This window comes from Artemia sp. Qi Xiang Cuo, chromosome 7 (assembly GCF_049724085.1).
Source record: "Artemia sp. Qi Xiang Cuo chromosome 7, ASM4972408v1, whole genome shotgun sequence".
Classification (NCBI taxonomy): domain Eukaryota; kingdom Metazoa; phylum Arthropoda; class Branchiopoda; order Anostraca; family Artemiidae; genus Artemia; species Artemia sp. Qi Xiang Cuo.
In genome coordinates, this window is record NC_142800.1 from 31,284,080 (window position 1) to 31,310,139 (window position 26,060).

A 26,060-nucleotide genomic window follows, 5' to 3' on the forward strand; every position below is an offset into this window, starting at 1 on the left:
TGATACACCAGTAAAAATTGTGTATGCCTCAAAATGGAATAAAGATTATTCTACTGATTACGAGCTAAGAGAAGACAATAGCTGCAATATAAAGAGAGAACATGGTGAACTATTTTTTGGAACAGATTCAAAATGTTCAAAGTTGATCATTGATATTAATAATGTATCATAATATATTTTTGTAATAATATTCTACATGGCATTATTTTATTAAAAATATAGTATGCATTACATTGTTATCTGTTCATTATTTTTAGAGTATGCTAGCATATCAAACATTTAGAATGTCTATTAAAACATCGGAGATCTAAGAAAAGGATTTTGCATACATCTATTGTCATACACATGGGATAACATTGACAAAATCTAAGTATCAGAGTGAAAAATTTTTTATATCAACATCTTTGTCAGATACATCGAATAAAATTGACTAAATCCAAGTTTCAGATTGAATAAATTCTTTATCAATATCCTTTCTCGGATACGTTGGATAACATTGTGTAAATCTATTTATTAGAGTGGATAAATTCTTTATCAACTCCCCTTTGTCTGATACATCAGATAACATTCACAAAATCTGTGTATTAGAATGAATAAATTCCTTATCATCATCCTTTGTCGGTTACGTCTGATAAAATTGATAAAATCTAAGTATCAGATTGAATAAATTCTTTGTCAATGTCTTTTCGACTGATACGTTTGATACCACTGACCATATCTAAGTATCATAGTGAATAAATTCTATATCAACTTCTTTGTCTGATACATCAGGTAACATTCACAAAATCTAAGAACCAGAGTGAATAAATTCTTTATCAACATGCTTTGTCAAATATGCTTCATAAAACTGAGAAAATCTAAGTATCGGAATGAATAAATTCTGGATAAATGTCCTTTGAAAGACGTTTGATAATACTGACATAATTCAACCGTCGAGCTGAACAAATTCTTTATCCAAATTCTTTATTGATATGATTTGTCAGATACGTCAGATAACATTAAAAAAATCTATGTATTAGAATGAATAAATTCTTTATGATCCTCCGTTGTTGGATATGTCATTATGAAAAAATTGTACGTAAGTAAGTAACAAACTCTTTCTTGAATTCGCTTCTTGGATACACAATACAGAAATTTAGTTTAGAAAATTATGACAAAAATTGAACAAATTCTTTATTAACATTCTTTATCGATTGAATTCGCTTCCTGGACAGGCAATACAGCAATTTCCCAAAAATCTAAGTATCAGAGTGATTAACTTCTATATCAATATCCATTTCTCGGATACATTGGATAAAATTGACAAAATCTATGTGTTAGAGTGAATAATTTTTTTTATCAAGATCTTTTGTCAGATACATCAGATAAAATTCACAGAATCTAAGTGTCAGAGTGAGTAATTTTTTTATCAACATCCTTTGTCAGATACATTGGATAAAATTGACAAAATCTAAGTACCAGAGTGAATAAATGCTTTATCAAAATCCTTTGTTGGATAAAATTGACAAAATATAAGTATTAGAGTGATTAAATTCTATATCAACATCCTTTTCTCGGATACATAGGATAAAATTTACGAAATCTAAGTGTTAGAGTGAATAATTTTCTTTTTATAAACATGTTTTGCCAGATACATCGGATAAAATTCACAAAATCTAAGTGTCAGAGTGAATAAGTTTTTTTTTATCAACATCCTTTGTCAGAAACATCGAATAAAATTGACAAAATATAGATATCAGAGTGAATAAATGCTTTAACAACATCCTTTATCGGATATGTCGGATAAAATTGACAAGATATAAGTATCAGAGTGATTAAATTCTATATCAACATCCTTTTCTCTGATACATAGGATAAAATTGACAAAATCTAAGTGTTACAGTGAATAATTTTTTATTATCAACATACTTTGCCAGATACATCGGATAAAATTGACAAAATCTAAGTGTCAGATTGATTAAATTCTTTATCAACATCCATTTCTCGAATACATAGGATAAAATTTGCAAAAGCTAAGTGTCAGAGTGAATAAATTTTTTTTATCAACATTTTTTGTCAGATACAACGAATATGATTGACAAAATCTAAATATCAGAGTGAATAAATGCTCTATCAGAATCCTTTGTCAGATATGTTGGATAAAATTTACAAAATCTAAGTGTCAGAGTGAATAAATTTTTTTTTATCAACATCTTTTGTCAAATTCGTCAAATATAATTGACAAAATCTAAGTTTCAGAGTGAATAAATGCTTTATCAGCATCCTTTGTCAGATATCTCGGTTAAAATCTAAGTATCAGAGTCATTAAATTATATATCAACATCCCTTTCTTGGATACATGGGATAAAATTGACAAAATCTAAGTATCAGAGTGAATAAATGTTTTTTATCAACATCTTTTATCAGTTACAACGAATATAACTGACAAAATCAAAATCTAAATATTGTGAAAAATTTTAAGTAACTAAGTCCCAAACTGTTTCTTGAATTCACCTCTTGGATACACAATACAGAAATTTAATTCAAGAAATTATGAAAAAAATTGAACACATTCTATATTAACATTCTTTATCGATTGAATTCGCTTCCATCAACATCCTTTGTCAGATACATCGAATAAAACTGACAAAATCTAAATATCAGAGTGAATAAATACTTTATCAACATACTTTATCGGATATGTTGGATAAAATTAACAAAATTTAAGTATCATATTGATTAAAATCTAAGTATCAGAGTGATTAAATTCCATATCAACATTTTTTTCTCTGATACATGGGATAAAATTGACAAAATCTAAGTATCAGAGTGAATAAATACTTTATCAACATCCTTTAAATGCATTATCAACATAATTTGTCGCGTATATTGGATAAAATTGAAAAAATTTAAGTGTCAGATTGATTAAATTCTATATCAACATCCATTTCTCGAATACATGGGATAAAATTTACAAAAGCTAAGTGTCAGAGTGAATAAATTTTTTTATCAACATCTTTTGTCAGATACAACGAATATAATTGAGAAAATCTAAATACCAGAGTGAATAAATGCTTTATTAGCATCCTTTGTCGGATATCTCGGATAAAATCTAAGTATCAGAGTGATTAAACTCTATATCAACATTCCTTTCTCAGATTAATGGGATAAAATTGACAAATCCAAGTATCAGAGTGAATAATTTTTTTTTATCAACATCTTTTTTATCACTTGCAACGAATATAATTGACAAAATCTAAATATCAGAGGGAATAAATGCTTTATCAGCATCCTTTTTCGGATATGTTAGATAAAATTGACAAAATCTAAGTGTAAGAATGAATAAATGCTTTATCAGCATCCTTTGTCGGATATGTCAGATAAAATTGACAAAATCTAAGTGTTAAAGTGAATAATTTTTTTTTATCAACATCCTCTGTCAGATACATCGGATAAAATTGACAAAATCTAAGTATCAGATTGAATAAATGCTTTATCAACATCATTTTTCGAATATGTCGAATAAAATTGACAAAATCGAAGTACCAGAGTGAATAAGTTCATTATTAACATCCTTTGTCGGGTATGTCGGATAATATTTACAAAATCTAAGTATCAGATTGTATAAATACTTTATCAACGTACCTTTCTCGGATGTATGGGATAAAATTGACAAAATCTAAAAAAATTAATGAGTGAATAAATTAATTATCAACATCCTTTAAATGCATTATCAATATCATTTGTCGGGTATATCGAATAAATTCGTTTTCAACGTTTTTGTCGGATACATTACATAACTGTCATAAAATCCAAGTTCTATTTATTTTGACTTCTTGCGTCGTTATGTTGAATTTAGGTTAGACCGGTAATAGATAGTACCACATCCGCTCAGACACACAGTCATAGTGAGAGAGATATTCAAAAAGTTAGGTTAATTCAGGTTCACTTACAGTGGCGCCACTCTAAGTGAACCTGAATTTTTTCAGGTGAAGAATTTGTTAAATTTTTTTCATAATTTCCTGAATCAAATTTCTGTATTGTGTATCCAAGAGGTGAATTCAAGAAAGAGTTTGTTACTTACTTACTTAGATTTTATCCGAGATATCTGACAAAGGATGCTGATAAAGCATTTATTCACTCTGATACTTAGATTTTGTCAATTATATTTGATGTATCTGACAAAAGATGTTGATAAGAAAATATTTATTCCCTCTGACACTTAGATTTTTTCAATTTTATCCAACATATCTGACAAAGGATGCTGATAAAGCATTTATTCACTCTGATATTTAGATTTTGTCAATTATATTCATTGTATCTGACCAAAGATGTTGATAAAAAAATTTATTCACTCTAACACTTAGGTTTTGTCAATTTTATCCCATGTATTCGAGAAATGGATGTTGATATAGAATTTGATCAATCTGAAACTTAGATTTTGTCAATTTTATCCGATGTATCTGGCAATGGATGTTGATAAAAAAAATTTATTCACTCTAACACTTAGATTTTGTCAATTTTATCCTATGTATCCGAGAAAAGGATGTTGATATAGAATTTAATCACTCTGATACTTAGATTTTGTAAATTTCATCCGACATATCCTATAAAGGATGCTGTTAAAGCATTTATTCACTCTGGTATCTAGATTTTGTCAATTTTATTCGATGTATCTGACATAGGATGTTGATAAAAAAAAACTTATTCACTCTGACACTAAAATCTTTTTAATCTCATCCGATGTATCTGGCAAAACATGTTGATAAAAAGAAATTTATTCACTCTAACACTTAGATTTTTTCAATTTTATCCTATGTATCCGAGAAAAGGATGTTGATATAGAATTTAATCACTCTGATACTTATATTTCGTCAATTTTATCTGACAAAGGATGTTGATAAGGTATTTATTCACTCTGGTACTTAGATTTTGTCAATTATTTCCGATGTATCTGACAAAGGATGTTGATAAAAAATGTATTCACTCTGATTCTTAGATTCTGTCAATTTTATCCGATGTATCTGACAAACGATGTTGATAAAAAAAACTTATTCACTCTAACACATAGATTTTGTCAATTTTATCCTATGTATCCGGGAAATGGATGTTGATTTACAATTTAATCACTCCGATACTTAGATTTTGTGAAACTTCTGTATTGTTTGTCCAGGAAGCAAATTAAATTGATAAAGAATATTAATAAAGAACTTGTTCAATTTTTATCAAAATTTCCTGAATTAAATTTCTGTATTATGTATCCAAAAAGGGAATTCAAGAAAGAGTTTGTTACTTACTTACTTACAATTTTTTCATAATGAAATATCAAACAACGGATGATGATAAAGAATTTATTCATTCTAATACATAGATTTTGTCAATGTTATCCAACGTATATGACAAATGATATCAATAAAGAATTTTAATAAAGAATTTTTTCGATTCGATACTTAAATTATGTCAGTGTTATCAAACGTATTTGTTAAAAGACATTGATAAAGAATTTATTCACTCCGATACTTAGATTTTCTCAATTTTATCAGGCATATCTGACAAAGCATGTCGATAATGAATTTATTCCCTCTGATACTTAGATTTTGTGAATATTATCCGATGTATCAGACAAAGAAGTTGATATAGAATTTATTCACTGTGTTACTTAGATATGGTCAGTGTTATCAAACGTATCTGTCAAAAAGACATTGATAAAAACTATATTCACTCTGATACTTCGATTTTGTCAATTTTATTCGACGTAACCGACAAGGATGATGATAAGGAATTTATTCATTCTAATACACAGATTTTGTGAATGTTATCTGATGTATCAGACAAAGGGAAGTTGATAAAGAATTTATCCACTCAAATACATAGATTTTGACAATCTTATCCAACGTATCCGAGAAAAGATGTTGATAAAGAATTTATTCAATCTGAAAATTAGATTTAGTCAATTTTATCCGATGTATCTGACAAAGATGTTGATTGATAAAATTTATTCACTCTGATACTTAGATTTTGTCAATGTTATCCCATGTGTATGACAATAGATGTTTGCAAATTTCTTTTCTTAGATCTCCGATGTTTTAATAGACATTCTAAACGTTTGATATGCTTGCATACTCTAAAAATAATGAACAAATAACAATGTAATGCATACTATATTTTTAATGAAATAATGCCATGTAGAATATTAATAGAAAAATACATTATGATACATTATCAATATCAATGATCAACTTTGAACATTTTGAATCTGTTCCATAAAATAGTTCACCATGTTCTCTCTTGATATTGTAGCTATTGTCTTCTCTTTGCTCGTAATCAGTAGAATAATCATGATTCCATTTGGAGTCATACACAATTTTTACTGTTGTGTCACCGACAGATTCAATATGCGTTTCGTCTTTGGTACTATGTGGTTCATTAACTAATTGAACAATGGTGGTAACGTTTGCTGGTACTTTGTTTTTCATCGATTTATCTTTGTATTCCTTATTGATATTTTCTAACAATGCCCTTTTTATTTTTCCGGCAATGCCACTGTGTATTACAACACAGTTTTTAACATAGGTAACAGTTTCTGTACGTAGACAAGATATGGTTTATGATAATAGTAGAAGAGTAGGCCTTTCTTCTTTTGACCTTCCATTGAATGCTAATAACAGAAAGCTGACGATAGGATGTATCAGTAGGTAATGTGTTACCTGCAATAGTAGCAAGTAGTTGTCCTCTATCATCAACGATTATTTTTCTGTTGGCATTCTTTTTGAGTGCAATCATCTCTGGAGATCTCAATTTCACATATTCACCAACATAAGAGTTGAATTGTTTCGGTACTCCAAAGAAATTTAATTCCTTACTGTCATGACAATGCACGCATACGTTTCCGATAGTGCTATCACTTGTACTTATTTCATAGTTTAAATACTTCTCCTTGTCAGCATTCAATGCTACAATAACACTATCATGTGAACACATTTTCTTAAAATGCTCCATCTTCATTTTTTTAAAGATATGACTTATGTGTTTATCGTTCCACTGCGTAACAAAATACTTATTTAATACATGCAATAAACTAGGTAGTGTCGATAACCCGCCATAAACTACCAGTGGGAAAGCCGCATCGTGTCTCTGAGCAAGCATAGAGTACAATTGCTAAGGCCATAAGCATATTTCATGTCATTTTAAGATACGCAAAAATAAAGTTGAATAATTCCGAAGTCCAAAAAATAAATTTAGTCCAATAAAAAAAAGTGCTACTACAAACAATATTTTTCTAATAGTAAAAGTCACGACTAACATTTCTATATCATTTTCATTTTGAATTTAGACAATATTAAATGTGATTTTTTTATGTTTTAAGTATGTTGCATTTCATTCTAAGAGATGTAAAAAAAAGTTGAAAAAATGTATCATGTTAAAAAAATAATAGAAAAAAAGTTGAAAAAAAACTTCAAAAAAAAGTATTTAAAAAATTGAGGGGGGAGGAGGCCAAAACGGTGAGGGGGGGACCCCTTGGAGGTTGGGGACCCTTGGGGGTTGAGGTCCCTGGTGGTTAGGGTAATTGGTGCTTATGATCCTTGATGGTTCATACTCATATACACCTCACTACTTGATTTGTAAGGATTTCTATGGATTGTTCTGAATTTTATTATTAAAATTCTTTTCTTGACATCTACATCTCTATTAGTATCAACTTTTTAGTATACTATAACGTTAGACCCTATTTTAAATTGACAACACTGTTAAAACGCCACTTGTTTATTATACAGAACACATCGAAGAAGTAAAGTTAGGTCAAGTCACAAGGTCATTTTATCATCCTTAACCATTTTCGTAGATTGATGTTGTTCCAAATTTATAACAAATTGCCTGAGTTAGCATTCCCTTCGGGGTTACCTTAACTGATAATAGTTTAGCCCTTTTTTACCGCCTTCATACAATTCAATTAGCAAATGTTATCTAGCTTTGTTTTTTCTCTATTATTCAATTAAGATCGTTCATACAGTCCAATTCGCAAATGCTATACCTTTTTTCGCTAATAAAGTTATTTTTTGGTAAATGATTTAACATCATATACAATCAGTCAATTCTGAGTGTAGCATCCTATTCTTTAATTAGCAGCGACGCATTCCTAACAAACTAGTCTTGACTAAAGGCAATTGTCCAAAAAATAGGTGTTGGCTCAGAAACCAGTCTGGTTGCATTATACAATTTCGTCCATGGTTCCAAATATAACATGTTTGATTGCTTTATAGCTCCATAATATGGAGGGATTGGTCGCTTTTGCAATGTGCTCGTCAAACTGCACTGTATATTCATGCCAAGGCGTATAGTTATAACACACTACTGTCCCCTCCTCAATGCCTCGCTCTTTACGCTAAATTGTTTTATTGTTTAAAAAAAAAGAGTTGTGAGAAAGTTAAACTTTAACGTAAAAAGCGAGGCGTCGAGGAGGGGACAGCCCCTTTCATATACGGAATAATTTCTGTTCGTTTTAAGTTTTAACGTCGTTCCTTACTTTCAGTTAAAAAAACTTGTTTTTGAATTAATTTTTGAACGTTTTTGAATTAATGAAGGTTTTGATTTTGGCTCGCCCTACATGAATAATTACAACAAAATTTTCATATTAATTTTACTTTTGTTTGGCCAAATGGCTTTCTTGAAACTTGTTTAATTTTATTTACGAACGTTTTTATTAGCAATAAATATATGAACTTACGAATTAACTTGCGTAACGAACTTCTATATTCATATATTCTTAATACGTATTTTAGGGAATTCGCCCCCTAGTCAATACCTTGCTCTTTAAGCTAAATTTCGAATTTTGTTCTTTAAAAATGACCCTTAATCACAAAGGCCGGTAATTGGAATAAATAGCTCTTATGAAAGTACTAAAACATCTTTGGCTTAAAGAGTTAGGTATTGACTAGGGGGTGAAGCCAATCATATACGTAATTTTCTGTTCTTTTTAAGTTGTGATGTTGCTCCTTACTTTCAGTTGAAAAACTTATTTTTTTTAATTTAATTTCTGGTCTTTTTTTTAAAGAATGCTGGGAAATCTGGTGCCCCCTTCATAGCAATGTCTCTTCCCCCATGAAAATTCCTTCATGGAAAGATCCTCCCACATAACCCCCAACCCATCCCCCTCCCCCTCCCACTACCAGAAAAAATCCCCCCTGAAAACGTCTTTATATTTCCCCATAACCAATACCATAATGTTAACATTGGGTAAAGTTCATAACTTTCATCCCTCCCCCCAGGACTTTGGGGAATTGAGGCATCCTTAAATACATAGTTATCATATTTTTGACCATGCTGAACAAAATGGCTATCTCAAAATTTTGATCAGGTGACTTTGGGGGGAAAATTTGTGTTGGAGGGGGCCTAGTTGCCCTCCATTTTTTGGTCACTTAAAAAGGGCACTAGAACTTTTAATATCCGTTCCAATATGCCTACCCACGATATTCTAGGAGCACTGGGTCGATACGATCACCCCTGGCAAAAAAAAAACAAAAAACAAACAAATAAACACGCATCCGTGATCTTTCTTCTGGCAAAAAATGGAAAATTCCACATTTTTGTAGATAGGAGCTTGAAACCTCTACAGTAGGGTTCTCTGATACGCTGAATATGATGGTGTGATTTTTATTAAGATTATATAACTTTTAGGGGGTCTTTCCTTCTTTTTTCAAAAATAAGCCAAATTGTCTCAGGTGCTTAACTTTTGATGGGTAGGACTAAACTTGATGAAACTTATATATTTGAAATCAGCATTAAAATGTGATTCTTTTGGTATCGGTTGGTATCAAAATCCCGTTTTCTAGAGTTTCGTCTACCATTGAGCCAGGTCGCTCCTTACTTACAGTTCGTTACCCTGAAGTGTTTGATAGGAAGTTTTTTTTAAAGTGATAACAGCTTTAGCGTAAAGAACAAGGTGTTGAGGAGGGGGCAACCATTCATATACAAAGTATATTTGCCAAAATTAATATGCAAATTTTAATTTAATTTTTCATATACGGTGAGCCAAATTCGAACTTGCATTAGTTGAAAAACGTTCGAAATTTAAATAATTAAAAAAGTTTTTTTTACTAAAAGTAAGGAGCGACATTAAAACTCAAACGAATAGAAATTAATCCGTATATGAAATAGGCTGTCCCCTCCTCAACGCCTCACTCTTTACGCTGAAGTTTACTTTTTGTCACATCTCTACTCTTTAAAACAATAAAAACTTTAGCGTAAAGAGAGATGCGTTGAGGAGGGAACAAACAGCCAAGGGTGTTTGATGACTCAAGCCCTTCTCAATTATTAACCAAAGAGGAAAATTTGATTGACACATCTTCCACCCTTTCTAGAACCATACTGTCTTTCGCTTAAAAGATGCAAAATGTTTGTTAATTACAGGATAAAGGACACTTTTGTTGTACACCTTTCCGATAACTCTAAACCGATTTGGTGTATCAGAATATTCACTAGATTGTATTTTAAACCTATTCTACAAAAAAGTTGGTGTGTGGCACAAAATAGCAGAAATCAATACTTTGCTGTGACACAATCTCTATCGTTACTCAATAAAACACATTAACGCTTTAAATTTCTATTTGAATGAGTAACTTATCAGCATTCTGCAACCACTGATTTGATGTGATCCACCCTGATGAAAAAAAACAAAAAAACAAAAAAAAACAGATAACTAAACATAAATCCGTGGCCAATTTTCTCAGAAAAAATTCCAAATATCATATTTTTGTATATACCAACATGGAACTGCTCTGTAAGAGGGTCCTTGGTTATGTCCAATGTGGTAGTGTAATTTTTATCAGGATCATTCCACTTCTTTGGACGTTTTCTCTTTGCTTCTAATAATATTTAAATTTTCTTATGCTGTTACAATTTGATAGGTCACTTAAACTTAATGAAAATTTTTTTTTCAGGTTTTTATAATGTGGGACAGATTTTTTCTTTCCAAGAAAAATATAGGCCTAAATTGCCCTTTAAACAACAACAACAACAAATCCCTAAAAAATTTCTATAATTTCTTCAGACAGGAAACTTGAATGGATACTGAAATATTCTAACAAAACCAGTCTAAGCAGAAATGATCTAAGCTATACGGTCATGCATTTATTATGTATTTTTTAGCAAAATTGAATTTGAAAAAAAGCCAATATAGAAATATAGCAATTTTTTATTCTGCTTTCGCCAAGTTTCTAAAGTAGTTCTACTTCTAGGTTTAGAGCGTGGTCACAAAAGTAATGTATTCTGGCATATTTATTGTTGTCTTATTTGGAGGTTGTATTTTGGCTGCTCCATCTCCTGACCATTTGAAGAGAGGTAGGTAAAATACAGGAAGAATCCCTGTTCTTTTGTTCTAGTTCGTTTCTTCCTCCCCGTTTCCTCTCTATTTTCTTGGTAAAATGATTATTTAGAAAAAAAAGTTTTTTTTTTAAATGTAAGTAAAGCAGAAAAATAAGACTTGAAACGAAAACAAATTGTTCCGTATACCACGGAGGCTGCCAAAAAAATAGTTCTGTATATGAGGAAGGCTACCCCCTCCTTAACCCCCAACCCGTTATTTCCACTAAAGTCTTGAAGAGCATGGGGGGGGGACAAAAGTCAGAGAGAGTGGGAGGTTGAGAAGGGTGCAGCCCGTCTCATAATATGGAATAATTTCTGTTCGTTTAAGTTTTAATCTCACTTTTTACATTCATTTAAGGAAATTGCTTTTGTTATTTAATTATGTTTGTTTCTAATACTACATCCAGAGTTACCCTAAATGTAAGGAAAGCTACCGCTTTTTCAAGCCTGACTCTTTAATTCAAGGGTTAATTTTTGTTGAACGAAGCTTCGAGAAAAAGAGGTAATTTAGTGTATATGCTTCTGATGTATGTATAATAGTAAAGGGAGCCCGGTGGCATTGCCGCCCGGCACTTGGCACGCGGCAGGCTTCTGTATATGAATTCTCATTATCACTTGTCTTCTAACCACAGACTTGAGCCTCTTCTTGATGTCCTGGCGTCACCACAGGTTCGTTACAGTCACCCAGGGAAAAATACGAATTCTTCCTCAAAGTCCTGATCTATTTAGATCGTTTTTGTGGCCAGTCATACTCGCTTTCTCGCTGTCGCTTGTATTTCTTGTTGTGTCCTATATTTTAGCCGCATATTTCTTCGTTCTTCACTTTCGTTTCTAATTCGTTCTATTTCTTGTTGTCGCATGTATTGTAACCGCAAATTTCTTTGATCTTCATATTTGTTTTGACTTGTTTTAATTCTTGCTGCTGATTATCTTCGGACCGGATATTTCTTTGTTCTTCACTTTTGTTTTTGACTCATTGTAATTTTTGCTAGCGCAAGTATTCTGACTGCATTTTCGTTTTCGTTTATCATTACTTTAGACTTTTTTTTCAATACCCTTTATGATGTAATTTATTCTCTTGAAATGTACTCATAAATATGACGTCAATCAAGTGATTTTTCTTGTCAATCTTTTGTTTCTTGAGTAATTTTGCCTGCACCATAGACATTGAAAACGGATCACACACTAATGAGGCACATATGACGTATGTATGCTTTTCAAAAGAATTTATAAATATCATGTCACTTACATAAATATTTTTTTTTTCCAAAATTGAGGCTTTTAACAGATTTTCTCAAACTTCTGACCTACGTAGATCGGTTTTTAGGCTTGAAAATTCCAGGATATCAATTTTACCGAAAAAATATAGAGGTGTTTTGGAGAAATAATAGATAAATACATACACAGTTCTTTCTCGTTCATAAAGATAGTATAATGTGTCTGATCAAACTTTAGCCCTGTTTGTGCTGAAATTACTGTTTTACGGACTAAAATGCTATTTTGTGGCTGTTTCCTGTGGCATGATCTCTTTTGTTACTCAAATGAGGAATAGGTATTTAAATGCCCATTTGAATTAACCCTCTTTTAAGAATCTGGGCCTACAAAATAGGTCTGGCCACATCCGTAACAAAAGCTTTTCTGGAAAAGTAAATATACTGTTTTTGTTTTTTTTTTCGACAGTGGCCTCATGCTTCTCATGGATGATCAGTTCATTAGATAATTTCCATAAAAATTGCACCCATTTTTGGGGCGTTCAAAAACTATTTATAAAATTGTATAAGTTTTCATGTGCTAATAGCTTTTGATATGACTGCATTAAAATTAATAGATTTTGTATATTTAAAATCTGCCTAAATAAGAGACTTTGTTGTCGAAGTTATTTTTAAATCAAAACTTCTTTTAGTACTTGTTAAATATCCCGACCAAACTTTGTTTTCAATCAGTAATAAAATCGGTTTCTCTCTGTATCTCAGTTTGCACGCGGAGATAATCAGCTTAGCCTGAGACAGATAAACCCCAATTCAGGTATATTTTAATTAAATATTTAAAATATAGTTAGTATTTTGGTTAGGTTAGTTTAGGTTTGGTATTTAATATAATACGTACTGGGGGCCCTGCTTTCCATAATTCTTTGTTGTAGTTTCCATAATTTTTTTTACTAAAGTATTATATTTTTATAATTTTTCCGTATATTTCATTAGGATTAACCGTACTTCACTTCTTGAGTGCGGTCGGTCGGGATATTTATCAAGTTCCCTTCTTTTTTGTTGCTACCATTTATTTGATCCAAGGCTCTCTTTAATATGAGAGAGGTTACCGCAACTTTATTCAACCCTATTTACAAATTCAAGCTTAATGCTCGAATAAAAACGCTTTAAAAATGATAATTATTCCAGAAAAAGTGCTCCAGGTGGAGTCTGAAATATAAATTGAATTAGAGGGTTATCATTTCCACGGCTTTCAAGGTGAGTTCTTCTAACAAACACTTTTTAAAGATATTTCTCCTTTTTTAAAGGACGCCTGCAATGTAGAGGCGGGGTGTTAATGCCCCCAGCTGCAAGAACACATTATAAAATGTATGCGAATAGGAAAGGGATAGCTATTCTCATTTCAGCATCAGTAAAAAGAAAGTTCCAGGTAGCACTTACTCCCTCCCTCTTGGCAGGGGGGATCCAAAAGTATCCCTGAGAATTTTAGGTGCCATGGGAGCTTATATTGCAAAGATTTCTGTCAGGATTTTTGACAAAATTATTTAACCCTAGCCCCAAACTTAAATTTGAATTTGCCTTGTACCCCTTTTTATTTCTCCAGCATTGCCTGAAAGTTTTAACTCCTTCCCCAATGCCGTTTCAAAGATAGTCTCTCGATTAGCTGGATACACAGAGCAGCAAAAAATAAACCTCTCCCCCCCCCCCCGCAGTCAAAGTTTAAAGTTTACTTGACTCCCTCCTCTTACCCCCTCAAAGTTTCAACTCAATTTCTTAAGCCATTTCTGAGACATTGTGAGTAATTTGAAAAATCAGATACAGATACCGTCTTTTCATTTACTCGAATACGCATGTCCTTTCGATTCTATACTATTGGAAAACTTCGGGAATATTATCATAACGAAAGATCTGTAAGAACTCGCTCAGAATACAAATAATCAGGAACAAGAACTTTTGACTCATTTCTCGGCTCTTTTATACCCCTTCCCCTCCAAAAAAATCTATAACCTTCTTGTCCTAGAGAATGATTTCTGAAAGTTTTGAGCTAGCTAAACGTCTAGAATCAAACATACCATTTGTAAACGGTATGCCGTTTACAAATTTTCCATTTGTAAACGACGGGCAACTTGCATAAATTATTGCCCTTATCCCAGGACCGGGGAGGGGGGCACATCAATCCCTAAAGCATATTTATTGCATCTGTTGACTATTTTGAATGCATTGGCTACCTCAAAACCTTTAATTTCATCTTGGAGGGACAGGTCTAAATAGGGACACCAAAGGGGAGCGTATCATCCTCTAATCAATTGGACTCCTAAAAACAAACTAGAACTGTCATTTTACAACCAAATAAGCTAACTTGAGATTATTCTCATAAATCTTTTATATATTTATGTCATGGTCTTCTAAAGTTGCTCTCATATCTATTTAGAGTACTCCATTTTGTAAATGTGGCTTTTTTTTACTAGATCTCTACTTTTTTTCCTTTTGGCTGAAAATTCACCTCTAGTCTCACGACTTACAGAGGTATTCCAGTCTTTTCCTTGATTTGCCAAGTAGCGTTACAACTATTGGTGACTTCGCATGCATCAATGAATAGAGAAAAAATTAGCTATCATTCACTATATCAACACATCCTGAAGGTCTACTGGGTCGTTTTTAAGTTTTCTTAGAAGAAAACATGACTTACACACGCAAGAAAGACTTTTTTTGCACGTTTCTAAGTGACGCTCCAGCGTTTCACCACATAAGGTCAATAATGCATAAAACCCACTGTGAACTGTGAACGTCTTTGAAGACTACACTGTGGACTCTGTACAACTACTTTGAAGACATCCATAATGTATTATTTCTAAATGACGTTCGAGCATTTCAGCACTAAGGACAATAATACATAAAGCACAATCTCTCATAAAAAATACTCTCTACGCCGAAATTAGCAACAGTCAAAATTCCTTATTTTTAACAGTTCTCCAAAATTTTCTTTTTTCACCCTGACTTCAATATCTAGAAAATGAAATGCTTTAAAACAATGTAATGCTTAAAGGAAATAGTAAGTTATCGGATTAACGATGCTTCTTGACTACTAGGGTCCCTGCATCCTTGAGGGGGGCTGCCCCTTTCTCAATCCCAACTCTTTGTGCTGAAGTCTTGGAGTTATTTAAAAGTACTTCTCATACAAATTATTATTCAGCATCCTTTGTTTTTGAGCAGTCTTTCTTAACGAATTTTGATAAAAAGTCAACACTTTGCGTAAAGAGCGAGGGATGAAGAAGGTGCAGCCCCCTGTTATACGGAATAACATCCGTTCCTTTTAAGTTTCAATGTTCTCCCTTACTTTCAGTTGAAAAAACTTGTTATTTTTATTTAATTTCTGACCGTTCTTGAAATCATACCAGGAAAGTTTCTTCCTTCTTCCTCTGTGAAAATGTCCCCAAGATGCTTTCCTTACCACATAAATTTATCCTCGTGCAAACCCCCCCATCTCCCTCCAAAAAAAGCTCAACCCCTAAGAATTTCCGTACATTTCACAATAATAAATACTATACGTGAGAAATGGGTAACTTACAGCCCTTTCCCCAGGGACTCTGGGGGCCATATCATTCCCAATGCCATAGTTACCGGACCTTTCAGCTATTCTGAATCAAATAGCTACCTCAAAATTTGGATCAGATGTATGTAGGAAAAGGGTGTGTGAGGGGGCTAGTTGTCCCCCAATCTTTCTGGTCATTCAAAAACGACCCTAGAACTTTTGATTTATGTTTTTTGATTTAACCATTGGCTCGATACGATAACCCCTAGAAAAAAACGAAAACAAAAAACAAATAAACATGCATCCGTGATCTTTCTTCTGGCACAAAAAAAAACTAAAAACAAAATTCCACATTTTTGTAGACAAAATATGCTGAATCTGATGGTGGGATTTTCACTGCAATTGCTTGACTTTTGGGTTCTCCCTTTTTTGGAAATCAGGCAATTTTCTAAGGCTCGTAGATTGATGAACAAAATTAAATTTGATATATTTATCATCGGCAACAAAAATTAATTCTTTTGATGTATTTATTGTTATCAAAATTCCTTTTTTAGAGTTTTGGTTACTGTCGGGCCGAGTTGCTCCTTACTTACACTTTGTTACCATAATGTGCTTGAATGCAACAAAAATAACTTTAACTGACTGAGAAGCAAACAGTTCGTGGTAACGAACTGTAAGTGATGCGCGACCCAGCTCAATAATAACCGGAACTCTAAAAACCGGAATTTTGATATCAATAGATATATCAAAATAATTAAGCTTAGTGTTACCCATCAAACACTATGACCCTGAGATAATTCGCTGATTTTTGTAACAAGGGGGAAAAACCCCTAAAATTCAAAATATCTTAGTGAATTCACACCATCGGATTCAGCGTATCAGAGAACCCTAATGTAAAAGTTTCAAGCTCATATCTGCAAAAATGTGAAATTTTGTATTTTTATTTTTGCCAGAAGATCACGGATAGGTTTTTATTTTTTTTTTTTTCCCAGAGGTGATTTTATCGAAAGATGGGTCCAAGAAAATCGGGAGAGGGCCCATTTGAGCAGAAAACAAAAGTTCTAGCGCCCTTTCTAAAAGACCAAAAAGATTTGAGGGCAACTAGCTCCCCCCTCAAGCCTTTTTTCATCAAATTCTTTTGATCAAAATTTTGAGATACCTATTTTGTTCAGCATAGTTAAAAGGTCCAAAAACTGTGCCTTTGGAGATAAGGTGACTACTCACAGCCCCTGAGGATAGGTCTTTTAAATTATAAGATTTGTCATTTGTTTGCGTATAGTATTTGTTATTAAAAAGTTTGCGTTTTCGGGTAGGGGGAGGGGTGGTGAATTTTCTGGTGGGGGGATTTTCTAAGGGGAAATTTTTATATGGAGAGTGATTTTTTTTTTGGGGGGGGGGAAGAATTTTTTAGGGAAATTTTTACACTTGAAGAAGGAGAATTTGCTAGAATTCCTATACAAAATTCTTTTTATTTGTCTTACTTTCTCTTTCCGATTCAATTTTTATGTGGAGATGTTAAGAGTAATTGTCTGGGGTAAATTTTCACCGGGATTGAATTGCCTAGTGGATATTTCTATGGGAGGATATTTTTCCGTGGACGTGAATCCAGATCTCTCATTATTATTTAAAATAATCATCAGAAACTAAAGTAAAAACAACATGGTAAAGTAAAAACAATATTAAAACTTAAAATGAACAGAAATTATTCGTAAATGAAAGGGGTTGCCCCCTACTTAACACTTCGCTCTTTTCGCTAACGTTTGATTTTTTTTTTACATTTTTTTCAGCTGAAAATAAGGAGCAACATAAAAACTTATAACGAACAGGAATTTTTCTTTCTATGAAGGTGGCTGCCTCAGCCCCTGTTCCTAACGCTAAAATTTTGAAGTTATTTAAGAGTACTTTTCATTCAAATTAAATGGCCCTTGTTTTTGAGCGGCCTTTCTTTGCAGCCGTTACAAAGAATGGTAACAAAAAAGTAAACTTTAGGCTCAAGAGCTAGGTTTGAAGATGAAGCAGCCTCCTTTATAAACGGTATGCTTTTTGTCCGTTGTTTGTATTAATGTTGGTCCTTACTTTCAGCTGAAAAAATTTGTTATTTTAAAATTTAATTTCTCTTTCTTTTTCGAATCACGCCAGAAAACCACCTTCCTTCGCAGTCGGGGGAGAGGTATTAACACGGGGCGAACAAGATTACACAACTCTTTCTAGGTCAATGACAGGGTTAGAATATGACCGGGACATGTGACATCAGCAGACCAGACTTTCTGGGTTGTGTTAGTTTGAATTTACGTAATTTCTATGTCGAAAAAAAATACCGTTTTATTTGCTATGGCATGTGGGCGTTGTATATATTGATCATGCAAGTGACATCATCAGACTCCCTGGAATTTACGTAATTTCTGTTTGTCACAATTCTACCTTGAGACTATGTTTATATTGATCGCGCTTCGAGGCTAAGATAACAGGTTACTTCTCGGCTGTGGTCGCTATAATAGACAAGTAAACAATATGGGATTTGGACGATATAACTTTAATTCTCGACTGTGTTCTGTATAATACACAAGTACCATTTAAGCAGCGTTGTCAATATAAAATATGCTTTAACATTCTAGTATACTAAAATGTTGATACTAATAAAGAAATTCAGAACAATACTTAGAAAACCTTAGAAATCAACTAGTGAGACGATTATGAGTATGAATCATCAAGGACCGAAAGCACCAATGACCTCAACCTCCAAGGACCTTCTCTCCCCAACCTCCTAGAGGTCCCCTCCCTCCAACAGTTTTTAGGACATCCCCCAATTTCAATATAGAGGCTCCATTAAGAGTTATGAATGTGTAAGTAAAAAGTTATCAGAACGTCATTTCTGACCTCATCTTTCGGGACTTAGAAAAGCGGATGCTTTGAACATCCAATTTTGAAACTTTTTTGCATACCATTTATGCAAAAATTCAGCAATAAAATCACTATTAAAAGAATTTACCGTCACTATAAAAATAAGGACACATCGAAACATATATTTTCAAGCACATTTCCTGATCTACTAATTTAAAGCGGTTAGTTACAGTTTGAAAATCGTTTACGAAACGTTGAATTGCTCTTTTGTCCATAATGTCTCTATCTAAATTTAATTCATCTGTGATGTAAGAATCAGAGCAAATGTTTATGGCATGATCGACAAGAGATGTAGCAACACCTCTTTTAACTTGTGGGGGGGATTGAATTTAAAATGTAGATATCAGTTATTTTGTTTGGGTTTTCTGTAAATTGTAAAATCCAGTTTATCAATGCTACGAATAGTTAATACATCCAGAAACGGTAATTTATTTGCATTTTCGATTTCTGAGGTAAATTGTAAATTTCGGTCATATGTATTAAGGTGATCTAGAAGGCCCCTAAGTTCATTTTCCCCATAATTCCAGAGTGATATTACATCATCCATATAACGCTCCCAATAGACAAGTTTTAAAAATATGAATTTAAGGTCCGATTTTCAAGGTGTTCTGCATAAATGTTTGCTAATAACCCAGATAGTGATACTCCCATAGGGAGACCATTTTTTTGTTGATAAAAAGAATTACGGAACTGAAAATAATCTGAATACTTATTACAAATTTTTACTAGCGAGGTTTAAGTTTTTCAACTAAATCTAGCGAATTACATATGTACGATTTTTGAGAATAAAGCCAAGGTTTGAAGGCTGTACGTAGTCACTTTCCAAATATAGGAAGCATGGGGATTTCATACATGCTACAATTGACCTTAAGGGAATACCTTGCTTATGTAATTTCGGTAAACCTTAAAACTTTGGGCAAAAGCTACCTTGGGATGCCTTTTAGGTTACCCCCCCCCCATCTTCCAACTTTTTCTCAAAATGACACGAAATATACTTGCGGCTGTACTCATTCACTTTAAGCCTTTTTTTTCATATTTTTTTATTATTTTTTCGGGTCGAGTTCAGAAGGACATTTGAGGTGAAATTTTGTTTTTAAGATGAGTTTGAAAAAAAAAAAAATAGAGTTATTAATTGAAATGAAGGCAGATAGTTTGTCACTGTGCCAAAGAAGAAAGTTTATCGGAAGAGGAAGTCAGCGTAGGGATATTAAAAAATGGGTGTCACTTGGGTGTTGAGTTGGAGTACGATTCTCCCACACCAACTTATTGTTTAGTGTTAAAGCACCGAGGACAGTGAAAACAAAATCTGTTGTTCGAATGGGGTAATGTAATGTTTGAATTGAGTATGCTAATGGGTTATTAGAAAAACTCATATTAGAAAACTCAGAATTAAAGTGGAGCTCCTTAATGGCAAATATTCACAATCGAGGTATAACTTTTTTCTATTTTCTACGAAAAATTTGAAACAGAACTTTAAGTTTTTTCATCTCTTTGAGAAAAATCAGAACTGAAGTGGAACCTTTTTATTTTCTTTGGAAAGAATTAGAATTGATCTATAACTTATTTCTTTGTCATTGAGAAAATTTGGTGTTGGGATATACATAAAGTCGAAAAGCAATGTTGGAGTTCTCCGACATACTGAATCTGAAAGTATAATTTCATAGATTCTTAACCTTTTAGGGTTAACTTACCCTTTTAGGGATGGCCATTTAGGGTTCTCCAACATGCTGAACCTGAAAGTGTGTTCCTCGACATGCTGAATCTGAAAGTATAATTTTCATGGAGATGAACTATTCTGAAGAATAAATACGGGTAAGGCTTAAAGATATTTATTTCTTAAACATATTAAAAGATTTTGAAAAAATACATATTTACATAAAAATAATACTTAAAGTTAACTGTTAAACATCCACAGACGAGGATCTCATGATATAGAATAGATTTTACCGTTTTTTATACACTTATCACGATCAGGTAGGTCCCTACGTATCCACTGCGCGAAGAACCTAGCCTCGTCTTCAGGATGATGATAAGTCCCTTCAAATTTAGGACATTAAAATTCTTCTAAATTGGAAAGTGGAATCCTAGGGTCACAGTTTCGAATTAAAACTTTATCTATAGGTACATCACCCTTTACATATAGTGCTTCAACCCCGAGAAAGCTACAAATTTCCCTGACTTCTTCCTGAGCATTTTCAGTTCTTGACCACTTTTATTATAGTGTGTAATAACTCTATCGTAGAATCCCATACTGTTTATACGGCGTAATGTAGTACTTCATAAGGTTTTATCATAATCAAACAAATTATAGTTCACCATCCAATGATAAGAGTCAATTTCTTCGAGTTCCGTTGACAATAATAGAAATCCACATTCAAATAGAACACCACAGGATGATTTTTTCAAACCAATAAATTCTGTGTCATATAGTCCTATCATTCTGGACGCTATTAATGTAATATTTGAGCAGAGAAGTACCTCATCAAACTTTTATATCCTTGCTCAAGGTTAGAAAGACTTAAGACTAGGAGGAGGAGTCCTAAAACCATCTGAACTCATTGTGTTGGAGAGTCATAAAACCCATAGAGTTCATTGTGGGGAGGAGTCATAAAACTCTTGGTGTCGGCTGCATGCAAATGAAACATGGAAATTGTTACGTAACTCCTAATTTCCAGAACTTAAAACTACGTATGGAACATGAAAATTGTTACGTAACTTAGCTTGTAAAATATTATATGTTTGTTAATATCATATATCTACAACTTTTTAATAGATATTCTAAGCGTTTGTGGTGCTAGCGTACTCTAAAATAATGGGAATATAACAAAGTAATGTATAGTATATTTTTAATGAAGTAATGCCATGTAGAATATTAATATAAAAACATGTTTCATACATTATTATACGTTATGAACATTATTGAACAACTTTAGACATTATGAATCTGCATCATAAAATAATTCATCGTGTTCTCTCATGATAGTGCCCTCTGTAGAGATATCCATCTTGTCTTTGTCTCTTCTTTATATCTTTCTTTTCTGCTATATTGAACCTCCTTTTGTGAGAGCTTCCTTGTGCTCCTGATCTTCCTTGTAATGGAGAGGATGCCCATTGTCTGTATTGTGTCTTGTGATAATTGTCCCTCTTCCACTGCAGAAACTGACGAGCTTACCCTTTTTCTCACCCTTTCATCAAAGATTCTCCTTCTCATTCAACGCAGATTGTCCTCTTCTATTTCATTTTCCATGATTTCTAAATTTGCTGCATTACTATCATACAAATTACTGAAGTCAAGATAGTTGCCATTACAAATAGCACACTCACAATAAAAATATTTCTAACTCTACACTTTGATCCATATTATAATCTGCTATATTGTTGTTTGATGTAACTTCAGTTCTCAAATGATACAGCCGTGTGGTGGCCATAATCAGTTATAGAGTACCACAGGGAAACCGCATCGTGTCTATGAGGAAGCATAGCGTATGGTTGGTACAGTCGCAAGCATATTTCATGTCATTTTGAGAAAAAGTTGGAGGGGGTAACCTAAAAGGCAGTGTTACTTTTTAAAGGATAGCTAAAAGTCCATTCAATCACCCATTATCATACTCAATTCAAACATTACATTAACCCATCCGAACTACAGATTTTATTTTCACGGTCCTTGGTGCTTTAACAGTAAACAATAAGTCGGTGTGGGAGGATCTTACTCCAACTCAACCCCCAGGTGACATCCTACTTTTGAATATATCTGCACTGACTTCCTCTTCCGATAAACTTTCTTCTTTGGCACAGTGACAAACTATCTGCCTTTATTTCAATTAATAGCTCTATTTATTTTTTTTCAAACTCATCTTAAAAATAAAGCTTCACCTCAAATGTCCTTCTGAACTCGACCAACAAAAATAGTAAAAAAATATGAAAAAAAGGCTTAAAGTGAATGAGTACAGCCGCAAGCATATTTCATGTCATTTTGAGAAAATTTTGGAAGATGGGGGTTAACCTAAAAGGCATCCCGAGGTAGCTTTTTCCAAAAGTTTTACGGTTTACCGAAATTACATAAGCAAGGTATTCCCTTAAGGCCAATTGTAGCATGTATGAAAGCCCCATGCTTCCTATATTTGGAAAGTGATTATGTACAGCCTTCAAACATTTGATTTATTCTCAAAAGTCGTAAATATGTAATTCGCTACATTTAGTGGAAAAACTTAAACGTCCCTAGTCAAAATTTGTAATAAGTATTCAATGTATTTTCAGTTCCGTAATTACTTTTATCAACAAAAAAAATAGTCTACCTATGGGAGCACCGCTATCCGGTTATTAGCGAACATTTATGTAGAACATTTTGATATCTGGACCTTAAAGTCATATTTTTTCAAAACATGTGTATCCGGCGCGTTCCATGGATGATCTAATTTCACTCTGGAATTATGGACAAAGTGAACTAAGAGGTTTTTTAGATCACCTCAATACATATGACCGAAATTTACAATTTACCTTAGAAATTGAAAATGCAAATAAATTATCGTTTCTGGATGTATTAATTATTTGTAGCAATGATAAACTGGATTATACAATTTGCAGAGAACCCACACAAAATAACAGATATCTACATTTTAAATCCAATCACCCCCCCCCCCACAAGTTAAAAGAGGTGTTGCTACATCTCTTGTCGATCATGCCATAAACATTTGCTTTGATTCTTACATCACAGATGAACTAAATTTCAATAGAGACATTAGGGACAAAATAATAATTCAACGTTTCGTAAACGATTTTCAAACTGTAACTAAGCGCTTTAAGTTAGTAGGTCAGAAAATATGCTTGAAAAAATATATGTTTCGATGAGTCCTAATTTTTATAGTGACTGTAACTTCTTTTAATAGTGATTTTTTTGCTGGATGTTTGCATGAATAGCTGAAGTGCCTAAGGTTAGTAAATAAAAAAGGCATAATGAGGAAACATTTTAGGCCACGGGGGGACTTTTTGAAAGATATCATTCTAAATTGTCATATTTCATAATGCTATACAAAAAGTTTCAGAATTGGATGTTCAAAGCATCCGCTTGTCTAAGTCCCGAAAGATGAGGTTAGAAATGACGTTCTGAAAACTTTTTTCTTACACATTCATAACTCTTAATGGAGCCTCTATATTGAAATTGGGGGATTTCCTTAAAAAAAATAGGAGGGATTGGGCCTCTAGGAAGTTGGGGAGAGGGGACCCTTGGAGGTTTAGGTCATTGGTGCTTGCGGTCCTTGATAATTCATACTCATAATCGTCTCACTAGTTGATTTCTAAGGATTTCTAAGGATTGTTCTGAGTTTCTTTATTAGTATCAACTATTTAGTATACTAGAATGTTAAAGCATATTTTATATTGACAACGCTGCTTAAATGGTTCTTGTGTATTATACAGAACACAGTCGAGAAGTAAATTTATATCGTCCACATTCCATATTGTGTACGTATCTATTATATCGACAACAGCCGAGAAGTAAACTGTTATCTTAGCCTCGAAGCGCGATCAATATAAACATAGTCTCAAGGTGGAATTGTGACAAACAGAAATTACATAAATTCCAGGGAGTCTGATGATGTCACTTGCATGATCAATATATACAACGCCCACATGCCATAGCAAATAAAACGGTATTTTGTTTTCGACATAGAAATTACGTAAATTCAAACTAACACCCCCAGAAAGTTGGGTCTGATGATGTCACATGTTCCTGTCGTAATCTAACCCTGTCATTGTCCTAGAAAGTGGTGTGTAATCTTTTTCGCCCCGTTGTTCACCCCGTGGTAATACCTCTCCCCCTACTCTTCGGCCCTCCATGCAAAAATTCTCCCTGAAAGTTTCCCCCTGGGAAACTTTCCTCCTCGCAAAAAATTCGTATTAAAAAATACCCTCCTCCACAGGCCCTCCCCCCCAAAAATGCATATTTGTGAAAATTCAATAACAACAATAACAAGCAATATATATGAACAATGAGCAAATTGAGTAAGTTGCAGCCCGTTCCCCAGGGACTATGTTATAGTCATGTTACCTTCAAAGGCATAATTATAGGACTTTTTAACCATGTTGAATAAAATAGCTATCTCAAAATTTGATCGGATGTCTTTGGCGATAAGGGGCGTGGGAAGGGGAGTAGCTGCCCTCAAAGCCTTGTTTTCAATAAAAAGGACGCTAGAACTTTTGATTTCCGTTAGATGGAACCTTCCCCCAATCTTCACTTTCATGTATTCTCTGATATGCTAAATCAGATGATGTGATTTTCATTAAGATCCCTTGACAAATTTGGGATTGTCCTCCCCCGTTTTTTTTTAAATCAAGGCAAATTGTCTCAGGCTCGTAAGCTTTGGTGGGCAACACTAAATTGAATGAATTATATATTTAGAATTAACATAAAAATCTAATTTTTCTAATGTTTCTATTGTTGTCAAAATTCCGAGTTTTAGAGTTTCGGTTACTATTGGGTCCAGTCGCTTTTTACTTACAGCTCTTTAGTACGAACCTTTTGCAGTTCGTTAGCACGAAAATCTTAAATTTTTTTATAAACGTCAAATACTTATAGAGGCCAGATTCCGTAGATTTTTATAATCGTTATCGCATACGGGCAAAGGAAAGAATTGTCTATATTGCACCCCACCCGTTGTCACTGCTCACTTTCAGAAAAATTGGGTGAGAATTTACTTTTGAAGCCACAATGCGCAAGCACCCATAGATAGACTTTCGTTGCTACTCAAGATTGTTTGGTCTTGGCCTTGGGGTCTTTGTTCTTAAGTGTTCTTCGAAGTGAATTGACAGTAGTGTGAGAAAAGTGCAGTACAGTAGATGAATTATCATAAGAAACGTGGTCTTGACTATTATCACTGCGGTATGAACTTTTTCAGACGAACTCTTCTCAGCCATACCTTATTTGGTGATGACCCCTAAAGAGCATAGACAATCCCCTTAGGTATCACCATTCACGGGTTGGGAGCCACTGGCATAGAATGATTTTTTAAGCCAGATGAGGTGTGACAAGTGGCTGGAAAGGGCTTTGTTATTGTTGACTTCATAACATCATCAATAACAAT

The 26,060-nt window shown here is 33.2% G+C and overlaps 1 protein-coding gene across 4 annotated transcripts in view; it reads left to right on the forward strand.

Moving 5' to 3' along the window:
* Positions 1 to 26,060, forward strand: part of LOC148950162 (uncharacterized) — a 54,043-nt gene that overhangs the window by 16,085 nt on the left and 11,898 nt on the right. For all 4 annotated transcript variants that reach the window (XM_089092186.1, XM_089092187.1, XM_089092189.1 and 1 more), the window contains exon 2: positions 11,214 to 11,316. In XM_089092186.1, coding sequence (XP_088948312.1) covers positions 11,238 to 11,316 — 79 coding nt within the window. In that variant the 5' untranslated portion in view covers positions 11,214 to 11,237. The remainder of the gene's footprint in view (positions 1 to 11,213; positions 11,317 to 26,060) is intronic.